The 17,082-nt window shown below is 22.6% G+C and overlaps 5 protein-coding genes across 5 annotated transcripts; 3 read left to right on the plus strand and 2 right to left on the minus strand.

Moving 5' to 3' along the window:
• Positions 1-613: 613 nt before the first annotated feature.
• Positions 614-2,167, minus strand: PCHAS_0408700 (SECIS-binding protein 2, putative; the record flags this gene model as incomplete). The annotated part of the gene is made up of 1 exon (XM_736916.2): positions 614-2,167. The coding sequence occupies one exon, from the start codon at positions 2,165-2,167 to the stop codon at positions 614-616; it is 1,554 nt and encodes a 517-aa protein (XP_742009.2).
• A 935-nt stretch (positions 2,168-3,102) lies between these two features.
• PCHAS_0408800 (YTH domain-containing protein, putative) lies at positions 3,103-4,782 on the plus strand (the record flags this gene model as incomplete). The annotated part of the gene is made up of 7 exons (XM_016799984.1): positions 3,103-3,157; positions 3,310-3,437; positions 3,636-3,712; positions 3,865-3,954; positions 4,054-4,138; positions 4,287-4,360; positions 4,452-4,782. The coding sequence occupies 7 exons, from the start codon at positions 3,103-3,105 to the stop codon at positions 4,780-4,782; spliced, it is 840 nt and encodes a 279-aa protein (XP_016653286.1).
• Positions 4,783-5,284: 502 nt separating this feature from the next.
• PCHAS_0408900 (conserved Plasmodium protein, unknown function) lies at positions 5,285-9,883 on the minus strand (the record flags this gene model as incomplete). The annotated part of the gene is made up of 3 exons (XM_016799985.1): positions 5,285-9,303; positions 9,431-9,734; positions 9,857-9,883. 3 exons carry the CDS (start codon positions 9,881-9,883, stop codon positions 5,285-5,287), a joined length of 4,350 nt encoding a protein of 1,449 aa, XP_016653287.1.
• An 857-nt stretch (positions 9,884-10,740) lies between these two features.
• PCHAS_0409000 (50S ribosomal protein L9, apicoplast, putative) lies at positions 10,741-11,579 on the plus strand (the record flags this gene model as incomplete). Its single annotated transcript, XM_730250.2, has 3 exons — positions 10,741-10,927; positions 11,086-11,330; positions 11,421-11,579. The coding sequence occupies 3 exons, from the start codon at positions 10,741-10,743 to the stop codon at positions 11,577-11,579; spliced, it is 591 nt and encodes a 196-aa protein (XP_735343.2).
• Positions 11,580-13,332: 1,753 nt separating this feature from the next.
• Positions 13,333-15,483, plus strand: PCHAS_0409100 (calcium-dependent protein kinase 3, putative; the record flags this gene model as incomplete). Its single annotated transcript, XM_016799987.1, has 5 exons — positions 13,333-14,286; positions 14,425-14,916; positions 15,001-15,075; positions 15,205-15,303; positions 15,439-15,483. 5 exons carry the CDS (start codon positions 13,333-13,335, stop codon positions 15,481-15,483), a joined length of 1,665 nt encoding a protein of 554 aa, XP_016653288.1.
• Positions 15,484-17,082: the final 1,599 nt, after the last annotated feature.

The following is a 17,082-nucleotide window of genomic DNA, read 5'->3' on the forward strand; positions in this document are numbered from 1 at the left end:
ATACCATAATATATATATATTCTATATAACATTGCTGAGTATTTAGAAAGATAGATTGTTATGAGGATTAATCGTATCCCTCTTTTTTATCTGTAAAATATGTATACTGTAAATGCTGCATACATATATGTGCATATATGTGTGCTGCTCTATGATTTTTCTTTTTTTTCAAATTTTAATCAAAATTTTTAATACGGAAAATTTTATGCACGGAATATATGTGAATATTTTGCACATATATATATTATATATGTATATTGCAAAAACTTTACTAATTAAATGGAATTGGTGAATATACCTTTAAATATACTTTAAAACGAAAAAATTAAAAGATATCCATCCCCCTATTCTTTATCATATTTTCACTTCAAACAACTGAAAGTGTTGTTGTATTATTATGTGATTATATTTAAGCATATATACTTGTTCAATATATTAAAAGGTAAACAAAAAAATGTAGTAAATTAAAATAATTAAAAAAAAAAATTAATTACATAATAGCTAGTCAAATGCATATATAATAACAAATAATATTAACAAGTCAGGTAAATATTAAAATATGTTCATATAAATTTACAAAAAAAAAAAAAAATGAAAATGTGTGTGAATAGTATTATTTATATATTTTAAGAGAATTTGCCAAATTAATTATATCATTGCATTCTTTTATATAAGAATCATTATCAATTATACATATAATTGATTGTCGGCATTTTCCTATGCATTTACCTAATAAATTTTTACTTAAAGCAAAAACTAAGGGAATATTTTTTTCTTTACATTTGCAAACTATTTTATTTATCATATCATCAAATACGTTATTTAGTGTTGGCTCAATATTTGGTGCTACTAAAACTAACTTTGGCTCATTTATACATATGTGCTTATAACACTCTTTCATTCCTAAATAATATCTTCGTCTTTTTTTTAATAATAATAACTTATCATGTGATTTTGATATTTTTTTCAAAAAATCCTTAACCATATTATTTAATTCTTCTGTTATTTTATGGTCTACATAATCATTAATGTATGTATTTTTTTCGATTTTACTAACTTGAATAAATTTTAAAATTTTTTCATTTTTCAATATATTTTCTTTTATTATGTTTTTATTCAAATCATTAGTTCCTTGAAAGTTTGTATTGTCACTCTCTTTGAGGTTGTCTAAAATGTTATCATTTGTATTTTTCGCTTTAATATTATCCTCGTCTTGGTTTAAGGGGATATTCTCTTTTTTGTTAGAGTCCCCTCCAGCATACTCCTGATTTTTGGAACTATTTTGTATAATATGTGGTGTATCATTTGGTTTGATATTATATAAATTTAATGTGTTTAATTTGTTGTTGTCAGCCTTATAGTAAATCCTTTTAGTTACCTTTTTTTGTTTTACACAATCTAAGTATTGATTACTATAAAGTTGGTCATCTTGTTTAAGGTTTATGCCCTTTTTATTTATGCTATTAATTTTTTGTAAATCGTTATGATTAGATCTATAAATTACACAATCAGAATATTTTATTATTTTTTTCCTTTTCCTAATTCCTATGTAATATAAATTTTCATATTTAAAATATTGAAATATATATGTAGAGCATTTCATGTTCCATTTGTTTCTATTTTTAATTACATCCAGACATTGTTTTTTTTCAATGCAGCAACTTTCTGCTAATTCGTTATATATACATTTTTTAATTTCCTTTTCTAAAATAATATATTTTTGAGATTTTTTTTTTTTTTTCCTTTTCAATCTTTTTGGTAAAAAATAGGAATTCCCCATTTCCTTTTCCTTAGCTAAAATTACACTCAGATTATTAATTATTTTTTTTCGCCTTTCAAATTCTTTTTTTTTTTTTTTTTTTTTATTTATTATCATTTGCAGCATCCTCTTTTTTTCTAAATCTTTTTGCATTTTTTTCTGACTTGTAAATGTAATTTTTACAAGCCTATTTCCTACATTGATATAGGAACCATTCGATGGCTTTCCATTTTTATAATTATTATTTTTTGTCACTGTTGTAGTCTTTATGAGAAACCGTTTCTCATCCTTTATTTTGTTTCCTAATAAATTTTGATCCATTTTCATATATATACCACTAGATTTAGACCTTTCTTCGTGACACTTTTTGTAATTATTTTCTGTACACTCATTAGTATGTTCCTCCATATGATGTGTATTTATTTTAAGATCACATTATTTTTCAGCATATACTATTGGGGATGTTCATTGTATTTAGCATATATATCAACTGTTATGACCCAATAAAATATATTATATAATAAAAAGCATGTTATATTTATTATTTCTTTTTTATTTTCACCTATTTAAAAAAAATTATTACTAAAATTTTCCCTTTTCTATACCATCAATTAGACAATTTATTTTATTAACATTCAAAAGTGTCACATCATAATGACACAATTTTAATCTGAATTTGATTTTTCTTATTTTTTTTTAATAATTACATGAAATAAAAAAATGATAACATATGAATAGAATTATATGTTAAACTATGGTGAGAAATAAATGTGTTTCCTTAATTTACAGTCGGATTTCTTCATAACAACTTCTTATTTTATTTATCCCCTACATACACCAAGCACTTACCTATACAATATTTTCCTCATATATATTAAATAATACATATATGTATGTATATATATTTTTTTTTTATGTATACTACTCCTAAGTTTCACACGCTTATCAATTTTCCATATATTGACCATTTAAGAGGAAAATTTGTAAAATACTAAAAAAATTAATACACTTCATTCTATACTTCCCCCTATATTATTATTATATATTTTATTTTTTTTTTTTTTATTAACAAATGATATAAATCCTAATAATTATTCAGTGGTCGCTAGCTATGGAATATTTTTTTTTATGTACTGTACATAATTAAATATTTTCTTAGCTATTTTGTTAAGTTCTTTTTTTTTATAATTTTATTTACTATTATTATCAGATTATTTATATAATATATTTTTGTTATTATAAATATAATAATTAAAATTTTTATTTATGACAATTAATTTAATTACATTAAGAAATTATTAATATTTACCTTCTACTTGACAAGCTATATTCCCTTTTATATAATGCAAAGCGGCAACTATTCGTCTATGCCTCAAATTCAATCAGCTAGGAGTATATGTAACTACTAACGAATAAAGCAATAAAAAAAATATGCATACATATATATTTATATGAACAAGCACAAGTTCATTTTTAAGAAAATGATCCTTCATAATGTATAACCAAAGTAAACACATATTTTTTTCTTTTTATGTTTTATTCATTCCCAGACAAAAGCCCCAAAACAAAATTTTTTCTTATAAAAAGTTCCTCAGACAAAAATATTTCGATTTCTCTAAATTTTAGTATATGGGCAACAACACCAAAAAACGAAAATAAATTTCTCAGCGCCTTTATAGTATGTTATTCATAAAAAAAAAACATAAATTATTAAAAAAATATGTATACATATATATTCTCTATTAAGGTGTAACCGATTTATGTATCTCTATACATACCAAATTGTATATTGAAAGTTACACACTAGTCATTATAGAATGAAGTAATAAATATTATTTATTGTTATTGTCTTATAATTTATTTTCAACTTATTCAGGAAAATGATTATGTAATTTTAGTATTCTCCGTCAATGAGAGTTCTAAATTTTGTGGCTATGCTATTATGAGATCAAAGTAACATAATTTTATTACCATGTTCATAAATTTATATTGTTTATTAAATGTGAAATATTAATTTTCTATAAATATGCATGTAATAATGTAACCCCGTCCTACATATATTTATACGTTTTGACAATATTATTCATATATATTTTTTTAAATAGACCAGGGGAATCCAAAAATAATAACGTATATTTTTATTATGATGATAAAATATTTCGAGGAAAGAATTTTGATATTCAATGGATTAGAATGTAAACAAATACTAGCTGACTTGATAAAGCTGTGTGTGTTCATAATTATATTTGTATATATGCTACATATGGCTATTGCTTCCTTTTTCAACTTTATAGAGTGGATGTTTTTTTTCACGAAGTAACACACTTAAAGAATAGCCTTAATGATAATAAGTTAATTAAAGTAGGCAGAGATGGTCAGGTAATGCTAATTTATACCTTATTATTTTATATTCCTACAAATATTATGAACAGAAAATAAATTATATGAACATGCAAGGTGATTATTGTATAGCTATTTGCACACATATGACTATGCAATTATATGTATGCATTTATTTTTTTTTCAGGAAATTGAACAAATGGCTGGAATGAAATTGTGTGATATTTTTGAAGCCAAATTCGAACGAATGGGCACATTTCAGTAATTTAGCAAAATGTTTATATTCATATGCTTAAATACGCACATATTTAAGTTTACATTTTCATTAATGATTGCATTTTCTTCCATATAGGAACTTTAATAAAATTCCACAAGCACCAAAAATGATTGACACAAGCTCCAACCGGATGATAGACACTCCAAGTGGTGAAGAACAAAAAGATAAAATAAAACTATACCCAATAAACAACGATTTAAATATGAATTATAATACTTTTCGTAAACTATATGAAGAATCGAAATATAATTTAACTAATATATATAATCCAGCATTGCATATATTTCCTATCGATTTAACAAATATGAGTTATGATGATTATATTGATTTGTATGAAAAATCTTTACCCGTTTGGAAACAAAAAATGGAAGAACTACAATTAAATTGTAATTACATTAAGCAATGAAGAAAAAATCAATTTAAAAATACCAATAAGTATTGCCATCACATATTAATAAGAAGTCTATACATATGCTTATATGTGTGTATGTTCCTATCCCCTATATGGCACATTATGCAAAATACATAACATTTTGTTCTTAACTTATTTTTACGTTTTCAATTTATATAGAATAATTTTTTTTAAGTGTAACTATATTTTTTTTTTATTGCATTATATTATGCGAACATTTTTTAGTATCACCCCTTTTATCTTTTAATAACATTATTAATGTTTATAATTTATGAATGCTACTCGCACATGTCTACATATGCAATACATATGTGTGTGCATATTTTCAAATCAAAAATGTTGTACTACAGTACAGTATCATTGTAGTTGTATTGGTTTCGATAAAAAATTGGGAAATTTTAATAAAGTCTAAAAAAAGGGAGTTTAATTTTAAAAAAAAAGTTTAAAGAATAACTTCAAAAAATATAATTATGAACAAAAAATGATCATTTTTTTTTTATAAAATAGTAGCTAGCCATTTGTAGCTTTTTTGATCAATGGTCATAATTTTTGAATTAATTTGATCAAGCAAACTTTCTTGTAAATTTTGGATAAAAATATCACAGAATAAACATTTTTCATGATTTATAAATAATATATTTTTAGAGGGAATGTAAATATCAAATATAAATGGGCTGTCTTTTAATGGTATATTTGTTAAAAATTCAATATTTTTTTTTTTTAAATATTCAATAATATTATATTTAATAGTATTATTACTCGAAACAGCTATATGATTATTATTTTCCATTTGGTCATTTTTTTTTTTAATACTGCTTATTAGGTAATTATAAAAATGCGAAACATTTTTATATTTTGATAAAATTAAATCAAATATGTACAAATTCTTAATTTTAAAAACATAAATAATCTGAAGTAATAAAATATACCAAAATGGATCTACATTATTATTTAATAAAATTATTTTATTTACTTCATTAAGAATTTTATAAATATCATTCAAGCAGTCTTTTTTAGAGAATACCATAAGGAAAAAAAAATAGCTGATAAAAGATTCTAAATTATTATATGTGCTAAATGAGTTCTTGATATTGTCAATAATTATTTCTATCTTTTGTCTTTCATTACTATTATCAATTGGAACACTCTCAGGTTCTCTTCCAACCATTGTACATAAATTGACAATCTCATGTGGTTCAAAACATTTTTTTGTTGTTAAAAAATTCAGGTAACAATCGTAATCTTCCTTATTATCAAAACGGTGTGTATTTATATATTTTTCATATATCATATTAATATAGTAAAATTCAAACATGTCTATAATATTATATTTATTATATGAGTAATTGGAAATTTCACTGTTATTACATTTTTCAGACTCTACAATGCTGTCCGTTTTATTATTATCATTCATGTGTAAACATTTTCGAATGGCAACAAAATCGCTACAGTTGACAACAGTTGTATCATTTTCTTTGTTCGAGCTAGCCATTTGAATATCATTTTTATCACACACAAATTTAATGAAAATATTTTTTTTATTATCTTTAAAATAATTGTTAAACGAAAATAAAAAGCAGCTTTTAAATATGTCTACTATATCTTCACTATTAAATGAGTACAGAATTAAATTTACAACATTTTTAATGTCGATCATTTGTTTTGGACTTCCAAAACTGTCTGCATTATTGCTATGCTTGTTTAAACTATTTTTATGATATTTTTCTTCTATGGGGTTAGGAAGATCTATATTGTGGTTCACATCCTGACTAGTCATAATATTACCATTTATTTGTTCCGATATTAAAGCTTTGATTTGAGTAATAGACGTATTTATTATATGATTTTTGTTTTTATTAAAATAACTTTCAGAAAAAATATATTCTCGTCTCTCTCTTTGATTTATTTGATTATAAAATAGGTTTTTAAAAATCCGATAAAAAGAAAGGTAATGATATATAGACATCGAAATAAATTTATTTTGAAATATTAGAAAAAAAAAATTTATAAAATAATATTTTTTTATTTCAAAATATACAAAATTATCAAGAATAATTATAAGTAATAATTCAGTAAAATTTTTTATCATATTATATTCAACCATATATTTCTCTTGATATTTTTTTAACACCATTGGATCGATTTCCTTTTTTACAATAAATAGATTTATATAATGTGCATTATATTCTTCTGAATCATTATAGTTTTCATTCATTTCTGTTTGCTGTCCCCATTCTTCACTATCTACATTTTCAATCTTATTTAGGTTCAAAAAATTTGAAAATTTATTTTTTATTTTATCTTTATAGTCGTTTGTGGCTGCATTATTATAGAGCATGCTGTTCATATTTTTTTTATCCCCTAGGTTGTAATAAGACGGATTGTCATTAAAAAAATTGTTTACACATTCAAATATTTGTAAATTGTTATCACCTTTTTGTATTGCATCAAAAACGTTGTTTAGGAATACATAAAATAATTTTGTCAGCTGTTTAACAATCATAATAATAATATTTATATCATAATATTTATCAAAATAATTCATATTATTTATTTCATGTTTTTCTATAATTGTTCTATAACTTAAATATTCAAAAATTTTTAAATAATTATTTTTAAACAGATTTAATTGGAAACCCTCCAAATGAAACATGTTAAATAAATTATCGATATTTTTTGAAAAATTATTTTTTTTATTTTCCAAAAATTGAAAATTATCATCATTAGTTTTGAAAGTTTCTTGATTTGTTTGATTGTCTAAACTAGCCATATTATTATTTTCTAAAATTTGAGGATGTAAAAATTTAAAAACATTCTCTTTAATTATCTGATAAATTAGTTGCCTATTTTTCAAATATGATGGTTTATCATTATTATTGTCAATTTGAGTTTCATTTTTTTTAAGATCCAAAAGGGGAGCTAATATAACATCATAATCATGACTATTTAGTTGTATCTCTCGGTTTTCTAATTTTGTATTATTTGATTTACAAAAATTATATTGTCTTAAAGTAAATAAAACCATAATTATATCATTTATAGATCCAGTGTTAATTATTTTAATTATTATAGTTTTTATGAGCTGATCAAATCCATTTATTAAAGATTTATTTTGGTGTAAATAAAAAAATAGCTTTGCTAATATCTTTTTTAAAATCTTAGTATTAAATGTAGCGAAATTTAATTTATATATGTTTAATATATATTTTTGTAAAAAATAATTATGGCAAAATAAGTCAGTATAATATGTTATTTTATCAGCAAAGTGTAAATTATTTATATATTTTTTTTCATATAAATATTTTTTAAAAAATATATTTGATACTGTAACAAATAATGGATTGTCATATAGTTTTAACAATTTAACTTGTTTTAAATATGCCAAATAATTTTCTTCATCTATATATGTTATTTTATTTTTTAATTCCTCCATCAATAAATAAATATATTTATCCTTAAATAAATTGCTTGTAAAGTTATTAAAAATTATATCTACATTTATATTTTCTTTATTTAATAAAACATTTTTAAATATTTCTTTTACACACAAATTATGGATATTACTATATATCCTTAATTCACTTTTTGATACGCTTATTATTTTTTTCTTTTTTTCAATCTCCCTATTGTCTATATATTTTTTATCTACATTCTCATTGTTATAAATATCGTTTACATTTTTATCTTCACGTTCTGGTAGATCTTCGAAAACTTCCACGTCATCACAAGTGTTTGCTACGTCATTCAGTTTTGTATCTACAGTTTTGTTTTCGAACATAGATGGATCACTTACGTGTGTATTTTCTTTATTTTCTAAACAAGAGCTAGTTGGCTTATCATTCTCAATAAGGCTAGTACTAACCTCATTATTGATTATCTCTATATCTTCAAAATTGGTAAATACAAAATATTCTTTTTCATTTTTATTTATTCTAAATATATTATTGATAAACATATTCATTTCGTTTTCTATTTTATTTGGCATATCATTTAGAAAAATAGTATTCTGATTTTTTTCATATTTATTTTTCATATTATTATTTATAACAAAGGATGACTTTCTTTTATCCGTTATTTGTATATTATGTTGCTTGTTTATATCATCTTTATGTTTAATAATATTATGAAGGTATAAATGTTTTAAGTATATATTAATATACCTAGTTAAAAGCATTAGTTGTTCTGTTCCAAATAGATGTCTATATATCTCTATACACTTATTAACTTTATTTAATGAATGATTCATATTTAAATAAAATAAATGAAAATAAAATAAATATTTAATATTATTAATAGGATATTTTTTACTATAATATATATATTTATCAAATAATAAAAACATAGGCTTATAACTTTCTGAATTTTTTTGATAATTATATAATACATATAACATTTTTATAACATCATTTATATCTTCATTTAGAATTTTATCACATTCTTTAAAATTGTTTTCATTACATTTTATTAGTTTGCTATTTATTTTGTCAAGTAATATTTTCACTTCAGCATCAAACCCTGTTCAGAATGCAAAGGAAATGCAAAATAAGTATGTAACTCAAAAGTTTGAAGCAATACATCCAGTAATATGTACGTGATGAAAAGTAGTAGGCACATACATACATATATATATACACGAACTTACCGATATAGTATAGGAATATTATTTGCCTGCATATCAAAGAATCATAGGACATACTATTTTTCTTAATAATCGATTTTAGTCGTGAATAACATTTTTCGATTTTAAGTTTATTTAAAAAATTATCCCATGCTTCTCTTTCATTCATCCTAGACGGAATTGAATAATAAATATTTCTTAGCAATGACAAATAATCTTTTTTCTTCACCAATTCATTTTCATTATTCTCATAGTTGTTAATATATGTTTTTATTTTTTTTAATTTGTCTGGTGACTTGGAACCAAGGGTGTGCATTCCTCTAGTTAGCTATAAAAAAATATCATTTATTTATGTCAAATTTAAATATGGAAGATATTCAATATATAAACTATCATATTCATAAATGGCTAGCTAAAAGCTTTATAATTTTTTTTTTTTCAAATTTTTACCTGAAGCCTTATTAATCTTTTCATCATCACTTATTTAGAAAAATATAGGATTGGCTTTCCTTAATAAAATCACATCATTACACAACCCCATCTCTTCTATTTAACTTATTACAAAAAAATATACTTCATAGATAGGTGACTTGTTTTTACGCTCAAAATAAACTATATGCTTGTCAATATAGCTATTATGTAATTGTTATCTTATTTTTTTTACATAATCTTATATTTATTCAAATTGGAATTTTTAAGTATGATGTATAATCTTTGGAACATATAAACTGAGCCTATTCTATATTCAAACACAGGACTCATAAATATCGAAATTATGTATTAACATATACAAATTAATTAGAAAACACATATATAAGGTTTATCATTTCACTAAGCCGATGTAATATATGTATAATATACTACTATCACACTGTCGTATTCACAAAAACATATCAACTAAATTGGAAACAAAACTAAAGGGAAAATAAGAGACTTTTAAAGTTTTTTTTTTAAACTTATTCTCAGTTTTTGTGTATAGGATTATATTTCCTTGCCATACATGTAATATTACGTTTCTTTTTTTATTTCTATCTAATATTTAATAAAAATATGTACAATCTTTTTTCATTTTTATTTATATGCACACGTGCATTTGTTTTTATTATTATCAATATAATATTTTTTTTTTTACATAATTTTAATTCATTCGTTTTTTTTCATTTTTCAAACTTCATGGAAATATTATCAAGAACTTTTTTTTTATGGTACTATGGAGTAAATTAAAAAATTGAGAATAATAAAAAAGTGGGTAGGGGAAAATGATGTAACTATTATATGATAAAAAATAATTTTTTTTATATATATTAAAAACAATAAACTTAATAAAAAGAAAAATGCGTTGTCATTTTTTACTTATTATATTTTTATATATATTATATTTGAGAGAACTCACCGAGGGATATGTTACATATAACATAGTGAAATCAAACTCTACATTATATGCAGTGAAAAAAAAAAAAAAAAAAGCATCCAAGTACATTGATATTACCGTGAGCAGCGATAATGAAATAGGAACAAAAGGTTTATTATTGAAAAAAATATTAATGTGTGTGTATATTTTTGTTTGAAATCATTTATAGGGTTGTGTATTCATACATATTATTATAATCACGCACCATTGTCGTAAATATATGCATACACATATGTATTGTCTTGCTCTACTTTCAAAACATTAATAGGCGAAATAAAAAGAGTCAAATTATCCCATGCTTTTAATTATATTATACCCCAAAAACTAGGGTATAGGAGTACCATTAATGAATTAGTGGACAAAGAAAAAAATGAAAACACCCTTAGATATATAGATGAGATAACCAAAAGTTTTATATGGGACTATAAAAGGAAATTAAACGATTTAATTATTCCTTTTGAGTTTAAGAAAAACCAAAATATTCTCATTACCCAGGATAATTTATTAGATTATGTAATAACATTATCGAAATTATAAAACAAATAAATAAAAATATTTATGTGTGTATAATAAATACGTGTTATTTTTTACATTCCTTTGTAGCTTCTTCGGAGAGGAATTATTAGAGAAAATGACGATATGTATCAAAAAATAAAAAGTAAAAAAATAAAATTTTCAGATTTTGGTACCTATCCTATAAAATATACATTTCTGGATAATATTAGCATAAATATTACAGTACAAATAATTGAAAGCAAGTAGGCTTATATATTTATTCAATTTTGTTATTCCTATATACAAAGGAAATCGTAGAATAAATAATTTTCCATTTATTATAACAAATTTATAAATATATTACACTTAAAATAATAAGCCTGAAGAAAGTACCTTACTCTTTTTTTTGTCAAAACACGTGTGTATATGCATGTGCTACATTTTATGGATCAATACATTTGGAAATTTATAAAACGCTATTTAAAAATGCCTAATATGGTTATAACATTATTATATATATATATGAATGAATAGCTATCAAATAAATATATTATGAACATGTTTTTGAATTTTGTTTAATGTAAATCATTTCTCTAATTTATATTACTTTTATAAATATCAATAATTACCAATTTACATATGTGAATATTTCTCTTTTTTTATAACAAATGTTTTGTCGAATTTTTTTTAAGTGCTTTTCTCATTTAAAAAAAAAAAAATAATTTACACAACAGCCAGCTTTTATTTGGTTATTTTTAAGCAATATATTTACCTATAACGGTTATTTAAAAAAAAATATGCATGCTATATCTTTTTTTTTGTAGACTTATTTCACTAAAAAATCGTTTAAATTAAGCAGTTAAGGTTGTGATTAAAAAGAGATGAAAATACATTCTTTATATATAAGGTCTTTATAGATATTTTATAAAGTTGTCTACCGTATTTATATCGAATAAAATGTCTGGAAATATCATTAGACAGTTTGATGATGTTTTTTAATTTATTAACAAGTAATATATTTTTGTTATTTTTTTTTTTTTTTTATAATTATTAATAAAAAGTTAGCTATAATTATTCTAGCTATTTTTTTTTTATTTCAAGCTAAGTATTTTTAAGCTTTAAACATATAAATGGTTTGTCTATATTAAAATATTATTACACAGGAAAATATTTGTAAATAATCATTATTTTTAATATATTTTCTTTGTACTAATAACTAGTTAAATTGTTTTATATATACTTTTTTTATAAATATTATTAAGACATTTAAATGATTGACCGCTTGAAAGTTGTATGTAAAAGTGTTGTTTTCTCTTTCTCTTTTTTATTTTATTTGTATTATATTTTTTTTTCATTTACACTTTGAAAGTAATTAAGTTTTTCCATATATTTTTTTTAATGTTAAATTTTTTTTGTGTTTTTTGTCGTTTTTTGTTGTTTTAGTTTTTTATTTATTATTTTTTCAAATTTCCTTAAAAAAGCAAAAAGATCGAATCAGTAATTTTCGGTATTTATATAAGTAACCTAATTTGTTGGTTATATATTTTTTCAACTATGTGATTTACCAATGATTTATTTTTTAAATAACAATTTTTTACAGTAAAATATGATACCTATTTATTTATAATATGAGGGTACATATTGTACGTTTTGTGTGTGCATACATATAGACATAACTATGTATATGCATATAAGCTTAGGGAGCTAATTTGTTTAGGTTGTATATTTTTTAAAGAAAAAGCATAAAAAGACAAAAACAATTAATTTTTTCAATTTGTCAAATGCATTTAAATAGATTATTTCGAGCACGATTTAATCTTCTATACATGTGTTTATTTTGCTAATAGTATGTTTTTATAGTTATTTACGTCCCTTTGTGTAGATATAAAATAAATTTATATTTCGTTATCAATATATATATTCATTTAATTTTTTAAATATACTCATTTCTTTTTTTAAATTTTTACATTTACTTTTTTAAATATATACTTTTATTTTGTAAAAAGTTCAATACATAAAAATGAATCAATTGTGTGTAGAACGAACCCCAAACATACCTTCTTCTTATATAAAGAGCAAACCAAAGAAACCTATAGAAAGACTCAAAAAGAAAAAGGGTTCCAACAAATCGATAAAAAGTCAATATAAATTTGAAGGAAGCAAAATAGCAAATAAGAACAACGAACTAAAGGATATAAAATCAAAAGACCCCAAATATTATGAAAGCCATTTTAATAAAAGTACAAAAAATAAAGACATCCTTTTAAAATCGAAAAGAAGTGACAATTTTAAGTTTTCTAGAAGAGGATTTATTTTAAGTTTTACTGGAAATTTAGAAGACTTTTATAATTTATCAGAAGACCCACTAGGAAAGGGAACTTATGGTTGTGTATATAAAGCAACGGATAAACTATTAAAAATTCAAAGAGCTGTTAAAGTTGTATCAAAAAAAAAATTAAAAAATATACCAAGATTTAGGCAAGAAATTGATATAATGAAAAATTTAGATCATCCTAATGTTATAAAGTTATTAGAAACATTTGAAGATGAAGAACAAATTTATTTAATAATGGACTTATGTACAGGAGGAGAATTATTTGATAAAATAATAAAAAAAGGTTCTTTTGTAGAAATGTATGCCTCTTTTATAATGAAGCAAATATTTTCTGTACTAAATTATTTGCATATTAGAAACATATGTCATAGAGATATAAAGCCTGAAAATTTTTTATTTTATGACAAATCCACAGAATCTTTAATTAAAATCATTGACTTTGGTTTAGCTGCATATTTTAATGACATCGATTACGAGATGAAAACAAAAGCTGGAACTCCTTATTATGTTGCTCCTCAAGTTTTAACGGGTTGTTATGATTATAAATGTGATTTATGGTCAGCAGGTGTGTTATTTTATATTATCCTTTGTGGCTACCCCCCTTTTTATGGAGAAAGTGACCACGAGATATTGAGCATGGTGAGTTAAGCATGTGTAAAGAGAGGCGATTAAAAATGTGTGTGCTTTGTTATGGTTGAGAATTTTGTTTCGTTTGTTTTATCTGTGAATAAATGTGTAATGTGCATGCCTAATGTGTATACGAATTTTTGGTTTTAGGTGAAAAAGGGGAAATACAATTTTAAGGGAAAAGAATGGAATAATATCTCAGAAGAGGCTAAAGATTTAATCAAGCGATGTCTTACTATCGACTCAGGAAAAAGGATAAGTGCCAGTGAAGCTTTAAAGCATCCATGGTTTAAAAAAAAAAAAGGATCGTTTAATTTAGATGTAAAAATGGATATACATGTGTTAGAAAATTTTAAAAATTATGCTCTATTATTAAAACTTCAAAAATTAGCTATGACAATAATAGCACAACAAAGTAATGATTACGATTTGCAACAACTAAAAGCAGTATTTTTATATTTAGATGAAGATGGAAAAGGAAATATAACAAAAAATCAATTGAAAAAAGGTTTGGAGAATAGTGGGTTGAAGCTTCCTCAAAATTTTGATGTCTTACTTGATCAAATAGATAGTGATGGTAGTGGAAGAATAGATTATACTGAATTTTTAGCAGCAGCATTAGACAGAAAGCATTTATCAAAGGTAGGACCATCTTGTGCTCTAGCACGTTTAATTTTTTATATATATTGGCTATTATTATCGTATTTATGTTTTTTTTTTTTGTAGAAACTGATATATTGCGCCTTTAGAGTATTCGATGTAGACAATGATGGGGAAATTACAACAGCCGAATTAGCACATGTAACCTTTTTTGTTACTCTATCTTTCTTTTTGCATCATGCCAGTGATTTGCCATGCTTACAAATTTGTGCGAAATATATCAACTTAAATGCATGACGCATATATGATATATTTTTTAATTTCTTTTAGATACTTTATAATGGGAACAAGAAAGGAAGCATAACTCAAAAAGATGTTAACCAAGTTAAAAAAATGATTCAAGAGGTTGACAAGAACAACGATGGAAAGGTAACAAGAATGAGTCTCACAATTGAGAGAGGGTCATTTTGCCCACCCATTTATTGTCCAATTTATTCACCAGCTTATTCATCAATTTATTCAAACTTATTCACCGATTTTTTATTTGCTTCCCTTTTCATTTAGATCGATTTTTACGAGTTTTGCGAAATGATGAGACTAAAGTACTGAATGGGACTATCGATTAGGAAATTATAATACATAGCAACATGTGATTATTTGTTGGCTTTTTGCAAATCTAAAGCGTTGTAGAAGCTTTCTTAACTGAGGCTTATTTATTTTTTTGTTTTTATAATTTAATATGTTTTTATTTAGATTTAAAATTTATTACATTTATCATGGGGAAAACGAATAGTTTCGATTTCGCTAAACGGATTTTAATAAAATAGTGAGTCAGTAGTAAATGAAATTAAAATAAAAAAAAAGAAATGGTGTTAAGATAAAACCTATTTATTGTATTAATAGTATACACCTAAAATGTGACACCATTATTGTTCTACACATTTTAACTAGGAGATGAATACATATATATATGTATAGAAGATTTTGAAAAGGTTTTTTCTTTTTGGTTGGTTAGTGTATTTATTATATACTATGCAATTTTGTTTGATAGGACAAGAAGAAATAATTTGTGGATATGCATAAATATGTATATGATAATATATCTATGGTTTAATGTCGATGTAATATAACATATTTCGATGTATTGACAATTTGTTTATATGAAAAATATAATAAATAAAAGGGTTACGCCCCAAATTTTAAGAGGTGTAATAATATTTCTATAATATTAAAAATGTTATCAATATTATTTAATTAATATATGTTTGTTCATAAGATTTTTGAATTAATTTTTAAAAATAAAAAATTTCCCAAAGGATGAGGACTAATTTTATAATTAAACCAGGTCATATAATAATACAACCTTAAAAAAAAAATACATTTTTTTGTATATTATATATTCTTTATTTATTGTATATAGATTTGTTTTTGTGATTTTTATGTAACAATAAGTTTATATCTTACATTATGTATTAATAAAATATAGCATAATATATATATATGTACTTATGCAAGCATGAGTTATTTTTTATTTGAATTGCATGAGAGTCTATACCATTACCTGTATTTATATTTTGTAATTAAAATGTATATAATAATAATAATTATAATAAAATAGTATATAGTTGTTAAAACCATTTATTAATTATTTTTAATTAATTTTTTATATATATTTTTATGCCTTTTTTCCATTTAATATATATATTATTTTATTATATATATAACTAAGAAAAACTATAGAGGGGCCAGGGGGTAATGCATTATATATATAGGCATATAACGGACGACAGCAAAAAAAAAATTATGCGTTTTTTTTTTTTTTAAAATTTTACTATAAAAATTCGTTTTTTTTTTAATTTGAAAATATATAGAGAAAATCCCTGTATTCTTATAATTTTTTTTATATCTTAATTTATATGTTATGACTATTATTAAGAATATAAAAAATGAGTTTATTAAATAATTATTAAAAAAAAATATATATAATAAAAAAAAAAAATAAAGTCAGGGGCTAAAGGGGTATATATAAAGTTATATATATATTTCTGTATGCAGGGGATAAATATATAATGGATATAAAGACGTTATATATTCATAGTAAAATTTTAAAAATACAAAATAAATAATGTAAGGAAGGTTTTTCCTGCATAACAACCATATAGGGTGTGTTTTATAAATTTTAAATATGCATAATATTATATGTATACA

The sequence above is a fragment of the Plasmodium chabaudi genome (assembly GCF_900002335.3).
Source record: "Plasmodium chabaudi chabaudi strain AS genome assembly, chromosome: 4".
In the NCBI taxonomy this organism is placed as follows: domain Eukaryota; phylum Apicomplexa; class Aconoidasida; order Haemosporida; family Plasmodiidae; genus Plasmodium; species Plasmodium chabaudi.